The 12,347-nt window shown below is 34.7% G+C and overlaps 1 protein-coding gene and 1 long non-coding RNA gene across 2 annotated transcripts; both read left to right on the top strand.

The window, feature by feature from the left end:
- The first annotated feature begins 323 nt into the window (after window positions 1-323).
- Window positions 324-2,555, top strand: LOC141717581 (uncharacterized). The gene is made up of 4 exons (XR_012573698.1): window positions 324-665; window positions 1,160-1,233; window positions 1,337-1,479; window positions 2,459-2,555. It is a non-coding gene; the product is annotated as an uncharacterized LOC141717581 (long non-coding RNA).
- A 7,353-nt stretch (window positions 2,556-9,908) lies between these two features.
- LOC141719196 (histone-lysine N-methyltransferase, H3 lysine-9 specific SUVH5-like) lies at window positions 9,909-12,140 on the top strand. Its single transcript, XM_074521580.1, has 4 exons — window positions 9,909-10,459; window positions 10,582-11,705; window positions 11,801-12,029; window positions 12,137-12,140. The coding sequence occupies exons 1-4, from the start codon at window positions 9,909-9,911 to the stop codon at window positions 12,138-12,140; spliced, it is 1,908 nt and encodes a 635-aa protein (XP_074377681.1).
- The last annotated feature ends 207 nt before the right edge of the window (window positions 12,141-12,347 follow it).

Here is a 12,347-nt window from a genome sequence, read left to right as displayed (position 1 = left end):
AATAAATATTGAAAGTATAAAGTCATAAAAACAATTTTAGAGATAATCCAAGTATTTATGGAAATAAAACCGCAATAACACCATTTTTAACAATGATACAAACTCATACAATTCATTAATTAACCACACAATTCAATTCCATACACTAGTAATCACATACTCATAGTGACAAAGTAATAATCCACTGACTGAACCCACACAATCATTTTATTTAATTATTTATTCCATAATTATACATTTAAATAATAAATAAAATATACGGGTCGTTATACAAACACTCTCTTCTCAATCGGTTTTCAAACAAAATGTTTCAAGAGCTGGGAGTTGAGTCGGGTTCTTGTAATTAGGGGTTTTCTTCTCAATTGGATTTATAGCTTTTAATTAGGGTTTGTAGCTCTTTCTTCTTGGAGTAAATTAGGATTTCAAAAGGGGTAATTAGGGCTTTCTTATTGTTCAATCTCTCTCTCACTCTCTCTCTCCCTCCCTCCCTCCCTCCCTCCCTCTCCCTCTCTCCCCTCTTCCCTCCGTATTTGTACAATTTTATTGAAATTGAATTGAATAGGTTTTGTTAACCATTTACATATACAGCAGCTTAATTTCTCCTACAAGTGGCGGTTATAGAAGAAGTTAGTTCTCCGCTCAGAATCGTGCAGTTCGAAGAACTGGTAAAAAATTATATCTACAATGTCTTTATGAATAGTATTACAGAGTCGTGCAGATCGAAGAATTTGATTAAAAATTTATATCTACAATTTCTTAATGAATAGTATTACAGCACATAATAGTATTCTTAATAGTACTTGTAGTTAATGAATACTCAGTGAATGTGTCGGGACTCTTGTTGTTTCTCTACTCGTAAGTTTTGTTTAATCATATGTGTTGTTTTTTTGTTTGTTTCAATAAATGTGTTGCGTGTAAATGATGGAATTGATTTCTAAATTTAGTCTGTGAATGTGGTCTAACTGGTCATTGCAAAGTTTATGTTAAATATTAAGGCATACCAAAAAAGTTAGCAGCCTTTCTAGCTATGAGATGAATATTTCTGCTTATAAATATTTAGAAAGAATAGCTGGTTAGAAAGAATCCTAGCTTTTCATAGTTCTGCATTTTAAGTTGCAATTGGCACTACGTATATAATTCCTGAAGTTATAACTTGCAGGACGCTTGAGGATAAGTATATTAGGCACGCCTTGTTAGTCATGCCGGAGTTTTGTGTATGCATCATTGAAACTGGTATGGATATTTTCTATATTATCTTTAAGTTGCAGATTGCTTGCCTATACTGATTTTAACAAAAATCTTAGAGGGTTTTTTATGCACTATGTTTTATTAATAGATGGATTTGTTTCACCTTCAACTAGTGTTGCCCCTATGTTCCCATTTTATGAAAATTCCTCTGAATGGGATGATTTTGGTGAAGTCATCAATCCAGATGATTATGTAATCAAGAAAGAAGACATGGAACATGCATCCATGGCAGTAAGTCAACTTCCAATATAATGTTCTAGTAAATAGTTTACTCTTGCTTCTCATTTTTCTATAATTTAATTACTCAGTAAATCTAGGATATGTTTGAACAAGAATAAAAAATACACTGATTGAAACTTTACACCTGCTGATAATTTTTTTTCCAAGTATATCCTAGAGCAACAAGATTGGGGTGCCTTAGTATTTGTTAGCAGCATAATATTCGTTTTGATTTGATCGTATTTTAATGTGATATACTCATATGTATATATGATTACCATTCTAAAATACATTTATACTTATATGTAATCGCTTTTTGATAAGATGGATTAGTTCACTTTGCATATATGTTCATGAGATATGTTACTTCATGTGGATAAATGGTCATTAATATAAGGAGCGTAGTTATGTTGCAGTCTGTATGTCTCACATTATTATTCTCCCGTTAGGTTGATGGAGATCTTGATGGAAAATTTGATGAAGGTGCTGATAGTTTAATACTTGACATGAAGCCGTCGAAAGTTGTCTCTTCTGAACTTACAATAAGTCTCTTTTCTGTCATATTATTCTTCAGCACCATGACCATAGTAAGGGTTGCCACAATGAAATGCCTATGTTCACACACACACGTATTTGTTTTTATAGGTACACATACTTTTTGAAGGGACTGGTGATGAGGATATGAACCTACAACCTAGGCATGGGAAGGGTGCACCCTTACCACTAGGTTGTACTTGTTCATCTTATATTATATTATATTACATTATATGATGCATGGATCTAGAAATCTTATTTAGTACTACAGATAAATATATGGATACCTAGAATCTTACAATATGAAATAGGTAATTTTAATGGTTAAATTATGTAATAATAGATTCTGTATACAATTATGTTGCGTAACATTTAATTGTCTTTAAAAATGTAGTCAAATAATTACGTAAGTTTAATAAATTATGTACTAATAGATTCGTATATTTTGGGAATTAAGGGATTGAGATGACCGGTTCCTGGCTCTGCTACCAAGCGATCAGGCTAGTCGGCTCCTGCAGGTAACCAGAACATGTTTGCACATGTTACGATCTATGGGTATACGTCGGCCAGTGTTGCTGTATGTGCTGTAAGTATACAAAATGTAAATTGTGTTATTGATCCACAACCTATAATCCAGTAAACAACAAGTAACATCTGATATTTATCATCTTTAGCCTATATGACTTGTGATGGGTATAATCTGATCATATCTTAAATCTATGTTTTAATAAAAGTTTGACTGGTGATGATTAAATTTTTTGTGTTATTGCCTGATGATGTGATGTACCTTCTTAGTTACCGCATTTGTATACTTCTATTCAGAAACCATGTATCTTATGTAGCATTTATCATTTTTCTCAAGATGGATATACATTTTTAATTATTTCCATTCAGCATATGTTTGGAGTTTGTTCTTCTATGAGCATCTCAGGAAAATAAATTTGTCCTCTTTAGCAACCTGATTATAGGCTTATAGCAATCCTATGTAACCAGATTCCTTTATAGCAGTCCCCTGTAACCAGATTCCTTACATTAACTGATTTTTAAGAATTTTGTTGGTTTTTTTAATGTTATTTATGCCCTTAAAGCGCTTGAATAATTCAATTAAATTTTGACGAGGATATGCTAGCAGAGTGTTTTCATTTCACTGTGTTCTCACAATTACTGCAGGCTGATGAGAAATTGACTGAGATTCCTGCTGAGCACATAGAGACCGAGTCCAAAGTTGCCAACATAGCAGATCCAAATGTCAAGGAGAATAAATCGGAGTCGTCTGATTGTCTGCCCAAATTAAATGTAATCAGTAAGTGAACCTGTTCTTCCTTGTTCCATGCTTCCTGTTGTAATCTAGGGTCAGGAATTTCATTCCATTTATTTGTGATATTGAAATTATATTATATTCACCGGCAGCATGTATGGATGATATGCATAACATAACTATGCTAGAATTATACATTATGCTCTACTTGTGCTGATTCTTGATTTCCAAATCAAATGATGTGTAGTGCTGATTTTGGTCTGGTTTTTTCCTGCAGGAATTTCCCGAGAGCAGTTGTATTTTTGTGAACTTTTCTTTTCTTCTCTTCAAATTTGAGTGGATCAGGGAAGGCTTTTTCTTTTGGTTGTTGTTGGGCCATATGGGCCAGGAATATTTTTGGGCTCTTTTTTTGGAGATGGTGGGCTGGTGTTTGTTTTTAGATTGCGAGGGGGCTTTTTGGTTAAGTTTTTTAGCTTTGCCTTTCTTATTTTAAGTTAGGTTTGATTTTTGATGTAATTTATTTTTGTTTTTTGTTTTTTCTCTTTGTTTTTCTTAGAGCCTGTTCTAAGAGAAATTTTGAGAAGTGACTCGTGTAAATTCTTTCTATTTTATATATTTTACGAGGCTTAGACCTCATTTACCAAAAAAAATACCAGAGTGTTAAAAAAGAATGTTACAATAAGATATAAAAATGTTACCAAAAAAATAAATTGAGTGTTACAATAGCTAATATGGTGTTGCAAAAGAGTCTATTTACTAAAGGGTTAGGTATGTTGCAACAGAACTGGGGTTACATTTTCAACTTGTTACCATAAAAATAGAAAATATAACTATAGGTACTCTATTGTAACACATTGAGAGGTGTTACCAAAATTTCAAAAAATATAACCGTAGACCCCTATTGTAGCAGGCTCAAATTCAACACCCCCTTATTTTTAAAAAGTGTAACCATAGCCAATAATTTGGCTTTAGGTAATATTTTTTGGTCATTTTAATACTTTTTTTTGGTGTTGCTACAGGTCAAATATGGTGTAGTGCCCCTTAATTAGATTAAGCATCTGTTTGTGCTATATATTTTGTTCAAGTAAAGAGAGAGAATATAGGTCAATTTAGTAATAATAATTCATATGATTTACGATATCCGAAAATTTGACAAACCGGAAATAAAGAAGAGTAACATGATACTAAAAGGAAAAACAATTACTTTTAACTGTGAGATAAAATAACATTCTCATCAACAGTCAGCAACATGTACACCATGATCCTTCCATCTTCTAATACAATCAAATCCAAGCAAGAGTATTTTTATGGTTTGTAATACATGTCATTTTAATTCTTGTGTGTAATTTATGGTTTGAACTTTCAATTCGTGATCGGAACAGTTAGCACTATCATTTTATGTCATGTTATTGTGGTCTACTGGGGAAGTCATCATAGAAATTAAATTACAGTACTCGCACTATATCTTCATCGAAACTCTAAGAAGCAGTGCTGAGTTCCCCCATCGAATTCTCAATCTGTGATTCATTCACAAATTCTTCAAGTTCTGCATGTTGTTTGAGATACAAGGGTTGGTATTGTGGGTGTTTTATTGTTGTTGGGTACTTTTTAAAAAGATATATACATCATATACATCTTATTTGGGTGGATCTCTGAAGAAAAATGAGTGACTTGCGATAATCACTTTCGGTATTGTATCTTATAATTTATTCATTGTTCTTAATTTTATGTGTCATTTATTGTGTTTATTTAGTGTTTTTTTCTTGTAAGTGGTGTAATGTCATTGATGACAACTTCTAATAGCGGTGTTTTGGAGAGTAGAGGGAGGAATAGAGAGGTCGTTGATTCTATCTTTAGGGTAGGTTCTTTGAATGTAGGCACTCTTACTGGGAAGTTTTTGGAACTTGTCGATGGGTTAAAGAAAAGATATGTTGATGCAATTTGTGTGCAAGAGACTAAGTGGAAGGGTGCTAAGACAAAGGAAGCCAATGGATTTAAACTATGGTATTCAGGTGTTGTAACTAATAGGAATGGTGTTGGTATTATGTTAAGTATACAACTGAGGAATAATGTAGTGGAGGTGATTCGATTTAATGATAGGGTGATGATGATTAAACTAGTTGTGGATGTTGTGGTTGTTAATATTGTTAGTGCCTACGCTCCGCATGCTGGTTTGGGAGAAGAGGAGAAAAAACTCTTCTGGGATTGTTTAGATGATTTAGTTAGTACAATACCTAATGATCAAATTTTATATATCGGGGGTGATTTTAATGGCCATATTGGAGAGCATTCCGATGGATATGTTGGTACTCATGGGGGTTTTGGATATGGTATAAGGAATGAAGGTGGGTGTACTCTTTTAGAATTTGCATTAGCTCATAAATTAGTGATAGTTAATTCTTATTTCAAAAAGAGAGATGCTCATTTAATTACTTTTAAGAGTGGAGGTTGTAGCACGCAAATAGATTATTTTCTTACGAGAAGATGCAACAAAAATTACAAAGATTGTAAAGTGATTCCGGAGGAGATGTATGTTACACAACATCATTTGTTGGTAATGGATATTTTTATGCGGAGAAAGATAACAGTAGGTATTCAGGAGACGACACCGTGTATTTTATGGAAAAATCTGGAGGGTGAAAGAGTATGGATTTTCAAGAAAAGAATCGGTTTGGAACAAAGAAGCTTTGTTTGGGATGATGTAAACCAAATATGGAATCATTTGGCTTCTTTAATTAGGGGTGTGGCTAAAGATATGATAGGAATAACCTCGGGGAAAATTCATGATCAAAAAGAGGCTTAGTGGTGGAATGAGGATGTGCAAGAGCGAGGAAAAGTTAAACAAGCATGCTTTAAGGAGCTTATATGCTGCAATGAACAAGATGAATTTGATACAACAAAAATTCTCTATAAGGAAGCAAAATGTCTAGCATAAAGGGCTGTGATGGAGGTGAAGGATAAGGCTTATGAAGAAATGTATATAGGTCTATTTACAAATGAGGGAGCAAATGGAATTTATAAACTAATAAAGGCTCGAGAAAGGAGACAACGAGATTTGGGATTTGTCAGATTTATTAAGGATGAAAATGCACGCGTGCTAGTTAAGGATGATGATATTAAATGTAGATGGTATCACTATTTCAGACAGTTATTTAACGAGTCTCGTATAAGTGGAGAGGATATTGAGTGGGAATCAGTTCGTCAATTGCGTTGCGATTCTAATATAAAACCTATAAATGGTGAAGAAATTGAGTTGGCATTAAGGAAGATGGGTAAAGGTAAAGCAACTGGTCCAGACGAAATACCTATAGAGGTATGGTGGAAGGGCGATGTGCAGAATTGTAGTAATTTTCGTGGTATCAAACTTTTAAGTCATATTATGAAATTATGGGAGCGAGTGATTGAAATTAGGCTTAGAATCAAGTTTACAGTGTCAGAAAATCAATTTGGTTTCATGCTTGGAAGGTCGACAACGGAGGCGATTCATCTTCTTAAGCGTTTAATGGAGAAATATAGGGAACATAGGACGGACCTGCATATGGTGTTTATAGATTTGGAAAAAGCTTATGATAGTGTTCCGCGCAACATAATTTGGACAAGTTTGGAGAGTAAAGGTGTGTCCTGGATATATGTGAGGGCAATTTAAGAAATGTATTCTCAAGTATTGACTTGTGTCAAGACACCTGTTGGTGATACCCAATATTTTTCAGTCAAGATAGGACTTCATCAAGGATCATCATTAAGTCCATTTTATTCGCAATAATTATAGATGTACTCATTAGAGGAATCCAGGATGTTGTACGATGGTGTATGCTTTTTGCGGATGACATAGGTATTATTAATGAGAAAAAATCGGAGATTAATGAGAAGTTAGAATAATGGAGAGTTACATTGGAGACTTCATGCTTGCGTGTTAGTCATTCTAAAACTAAATACATGTGGTGTAATTTTATTAACGAACCGGATGAAGAGGGGGTTGATGTTAGAATTGGAGAGCATTAATTAGTTCCAAAAGAAAGTTTCAAGTATTTGAGATCTATGATTCATAAAGATGGTAAGATAGATGCCGATGTTACTCATCGTATCCAATCTGGATGGTTAAAGTGGAGGGCTGCTTCAGGAGTACTGTGTGATAAAAAGATTCCTTTAAAATTAAAAGGAAGATTTTATCGAAGGGCGATTAGACCAGCTTTATTGTATGGGGCGGAATGTTGGGCGGTAACGAAGGCCCAAGAACAACGCCTAGAGGTAGCGGAAATGAGGATGTTGTGTTGGATTTGTGGCCGCACCTTGTTAGATAGATTGCGATGGGTTTTTTCAGAAGGCAATTAAGAGTTGCATCTATAATAAAAAAAAAAAAAGCAAGAGAAGGTAGACTGCGATGGTTTGGACATGTTCGGAGGAGGCATATAACGGCTCCAGTGCGGAGAGTTGAAGGTTTAGTGTTGCCGGGTGTGAGAAGGAAAGGAAGGCCTAGAAGAAGGTGGGATAACCTACTTTCACTAGATTTGCATTGTTTAAACCTTCGCGGGGATATGGTATTAGATAGAAGGTCTTTGAGGCATCGAATTAGAGTGGTTGATTAACTTATGGGTTAGATTGATCTTGTATTTTGAGGGGTTAGTAGCATACAGTGTTAGTAACAGATAGTGTCAGTTTATTCATTCTGTTAAGGTACTTAATTCTATTATTATTGTATTCCGGGTTTCATACATTATTGGTACTAATCATTTTTTTGGTAGATAGAATGTCTTGTCTTTTTTGAATAGGGAGTTATTTGATTAACACATGAGAAGTTTTGCGAGTGTTCTTAACCAAGATTGGGTTGAAGATATCAAAGGTGTTTTTATGTGAGATAAAAGTGACTACAAACAGTCACTATTCGGTATTGCGTATTATATCTTTTTATAATTATATTCTATATTTACATATGTTTACACACAAGCTGGGGGTCTTTTGAGAAACAGCCTCTTCGTTGTTTTGAATGAGGAAAAGGTGCGTACATCATATACTCTCAGACCCTGCTTTTGCGGGATATACTATGTACGTTTGGTTTGGTTTATATCCTCTCCGACCCTGTTTTTGTGGGATATACCATGTAAGTTTGGTTTGGTTTTAACGTAATAGTAAAAGTAACAAGGGAGTAAAAAACTGAACTGGCGTGTACCGGTGAACATGATTAATGATAAGTATGCTACATTTTCAATTTTGTGTGCACTGTCATCTGAAAGTAGCAAGTTTTTTGTGTGTATGTATGTGTTTTGTGTAATAGTAAACGTAATTTTGTGTGTTTGTTCACATTTTAGCACTAGTTTCAAAGTAAGTTCTTTGACATCCACACAGCACTTGTTTTTAATTCTACACTCACACTTTTAAAAAATTGATTGTGTTATCACTTTGTTTTTGTGTATGATCGTTATGATTTTTCATTTAGTTTTCCTAATTTTTTTAAGCCTCGCCACTTGAAATCACTCATGTCCTGTGTATGTATATGCAACTCTATATATGTATATGTTTTGTGTTTATACATGCTCTTGCAATTAATTCCTTTTTTTAAAAAAAAAAAATTAGTTTACGAGTTTGTACACTTATCATCTTCCTGCTGCATGTATACATAGAATTGACTTGGACTTTGGAATTGACTTTGATTTTTATGATTGTAGAAATAGGTCTTTGTTGAGTTTATTGTGTATTTTTACTGTGTGCGTGTTGTTGAGTTTAATTACAAACACCAAGTACAATTACTTGCTCAATAGCAGCGATTAATCATATTTAGGGACGGGTAAGCTATTCACATGTTGTTTGCAGCTTTAGATATTTCCTACATATTTGATTATTTTTTTATTTTAAGTTTCTAATTTGGAATTAAATTTAGCAGCACCACTTGCGTCATGTAGGAATTTATTAAATATATGATCATGTTTACTTTTAACAGTAAATTTGTTATAAATAATCACATCTCCTGCTGATTACGTATCTATTTCTTTTTGTGTTTTGCCTGCATTTGATACTCTACATTGCTTATGTCATCTATAGATATACCTTATCTTATTCCCTAATTATCATTTTTAGGTATTTACTTTTTCTCATAAGATAAATAGTGTTGTTTGAACGTTTGTAATGGAACTGACTTGGATTATAAAACTGTAGAAGCAAGTGTATGTTGCATGTTTCGAGGACGTAATACATTCATCGTGTATGTTATACTGTTATGGTAGTCACTTGAGATACGAGGGATGCCAATTACATGTATTACACATATTGGTCGAATACTTCATACAAAATTTGTTTATGATTAGACATGATTATGATATTTAAAAAAGAGCCATACACATATTTGGCATGTTTCTGTTCTATGTTATTACTCTGTTATTCTATTGTTTGTATGTTTAAGAAGAGAGTTTATGAATCCTCAAAATTTTCTGCCATGTTATTTATAAATTTGTCGACTTATTTTTGGGTTTAGATAGCTTGATATGTACCGTCTTTATTTAAGTCTTAGATCTGAAATGCTTTCTGATACTGGATTTACTTTTTGTTTGTGGTTAGTTTCTTTCACAGTCTTCTTATATTTTAGGTTAATATTGCAGAAGTTTGAATTGAGCCTTAATTGAAGAATTTACTGATCGGTAAACATTCTTTGCTAAAAATGCACTCGAAACGCTCACTTGAACAAGTTAGTTTTGAGGGGTTTGCTAAGCAGGGCAATGACAAGCGCCAGAGAGTTGATCAACATCGTGTGAAATATCTGAACCTTCAAAGTGAGAGGAGAGAGATCGAACCATCATTGTTTTCTGGTTTATCAGCATCAGCTCCTGCAATAGGCAAGTCAACAGAGCTGTCTTATGATAAGAAGGCTGTCAACCCTACCAAGGGGAGAAATAGAGGAAATGTAGTAATGCAGCCACCAAAGGTTGTTAAAAATGCTATAATGGAAATAACGGGTACAAATGGAATTTCCACGCCAGTGTACTTTAATAACCAAAATAGCAGAAATTCGTTATCTGAAACTCATGAAGATTCTCGTCCTCCAAAGAATCTAAATAATGCGGAACATGGGCTTTTGCTTGAAATTATACGAAAGGGTGATGAACTAGGATTTCAAGATGATGAAGGTAAAAGTGAATCAGCAGAAAAATATAAAAACGTTATAGCAGGTTTTGGTAGTGCTAATAATATAAAAGCTACTCAGTTTGGCAAGTCAGTTGCATCTTCTGCGAGTAAGAAAAGTTGAAAGATGGAGGTGAATGTAGTGTTGTTTGTTCATCACAAAGCAATAGTGTGAAATCAAATTTGAGGTTCCATTTGGTTGGTGGAAATAGTTTTTCTGGAGGAACGAACTGTGATCATCAGCCAGATCTTTGTTGTGACAGGGTAAGGAATGTTTTAGATCTGTTTAAAGAGACCTTAGTAAAGCTTCAGCGAGAACAACAGAAAGTGAAAGCAAAGGGTGGTATGAAGATTTATATAGATGCAGCAATGCAACTTAAAAAGCGCCACCAACGGGTTAATGTAAGCAAATCTCTTGGAGCTGTACCGGGTGTTGAATTTGGTGACTGCTTTCAGTCGAGAGCAGAACTTGTCATTATTGGTCTACATGGACAATTCGTTGCGGGCATAGATTATATGAATATAAATGGAAAACTTTTGGCCACCAGCATTATTGCAACTGACCGCTATGGTGATAAAAATACATCCTCAGATGTCTTGACTTATATGGGCGAAGGAGGAAATCCTGTGTCCAATTCTGATAAACCTGAAGACCAAAAATTAGTACGAGGTAATCTTGCATTAAAGAATAGCAAGGATGAAGAAGCTCCGGTAAGAGTTATTCGAAGTTATCAAAATATCATGAAGAAATCGCAACTCATTTATGATGGGTTGTACATAGTAAGTGATTGTTGGAAAGAGGCGGAGCCATGTGGCAGGTTAGTTTACAAGTTTAAGCTAAATAAAATGCAGGGACAACAGACGCTTATAAGGTGGGACACAATGAACGCATCACAAAAATCTAAGAAAGCATCAGTGGGCCCTATCGTGGTAAATGATATTTCCGAAGGGAAAGAAAAGACGCAGATTCGTGTAGTCAACGCTGTTGACTGTGAGAAACACCCAGCTTTCAAGTACATAACCAAGATGATTTACCAACCTCAGCGGTGTGTCATCTCCAAACCTAGTCTTTGTACTTGCCTCAATGGGTGTGCCGAAGATACACCATGTTCTTGCTTCATCAAGAAGAGTTATGAGGTTCCTGTCAACAATAGTGTTTTAATTGCTGGAAAGAAGCCTATTGTTTATGAGTGTGGTCCTAGTTGCAAATGCCCCCCTGATTGCAAAAATCGAATTAGCCAACATGGTATAAAACTCCAGTTAGAGGTGTTCAGGACTTCACCAAAGGGGTGGGGTGTTAGATCAAGAAATTTCATCACAGAAGGGAGGTTCATCTGTGAGTTGGACTATTGCTTCGGTTCAATCAAGAGGAGGGAAGAATTGATTTTGGCACATCAGCATTTGACAATCGAAATTCTTATGGTACTGAAGCCTCCCTCTCTCCTACTCTGCAGTCAGGCTCAACTTCAAAAGATGGTGATGATACCAAAGTTGTGAAGTTTGGGAATGTAGGAAGATTCATCAGGCATAGCTGTTCTTCCAATTTATATGCCAAGTTGGTTCTCTTTGATCATGAAGACAAAAGTAGACCTCATGTCATGCTGTTTGCTGCTAAGAACATAGCTCCAAGGACAGAACTCACATTTGATTACCAGCTGTGGTGAGTATGTCAGATCCGGTAGGTTAGAATATTTACGGAATTACCATGTAGCTAGGTTATAATATTCGTACGAGTAGGATTAATATAGTGTCTATTACTTCATGTAGGTAGAGTCATCAGTCTCTAATTTCAAAATTTAGTTGGTGAACTATGGTGGCCAATCTGGACAAAGTATACATATTGTGTTTTTATTTCCTGGGGTACAATAGTAGTATAAAGTCGGACCAGTAGTTGGACTTGGGGAATGTAAGTTTCATTGGAGTTCAAAATTTTTATAGACTGGAACGGGCCGGGACACCACCATATTGATTTTACGAG

The sequence above is a fragment of the Apium graveolens genome, chromosome 4 (assembly GCF_009905375.1).
Source record: "Apium graveolens cultivar Ventura chromosome 4, ASM990537v1, whole genome shotgun sequence".
Lineage (NCBI taxonomy): Eukaryota > Viridiplantae > Streptophyta > Magnoliopsida > Apiales > Apiaceae > Apium > Apium graveolens.
This window is presented reverse-complemented; position numbering and strand designations above follow the sequence as displayed.

Bases quoted from the DNA above. Each gene is read 5' to 3' on its own strand.
- LOC141719196 (XM_074521580.1), top strand. From the start codon at position 9,909: ATGCACTCGAAACGCTCACTTGAACAAGTTAGTTTTGAGGGGTTTGCT. The intron at 10,460-10,581 runs GTCAGTTGCATC...TGGTGGAAATAG, and splicing joins AAAGCTACTCAGTTTGGCAA to TTTTTCTGGAGGAACGAACT. The intron at 11,706-11,800 runs GTGAGTTGGACT...ATGGTACTGAAG, and splicing joins CACAGAAGGGAGGTTCATCT to CCTCCCTCTCTCCTACTCTG.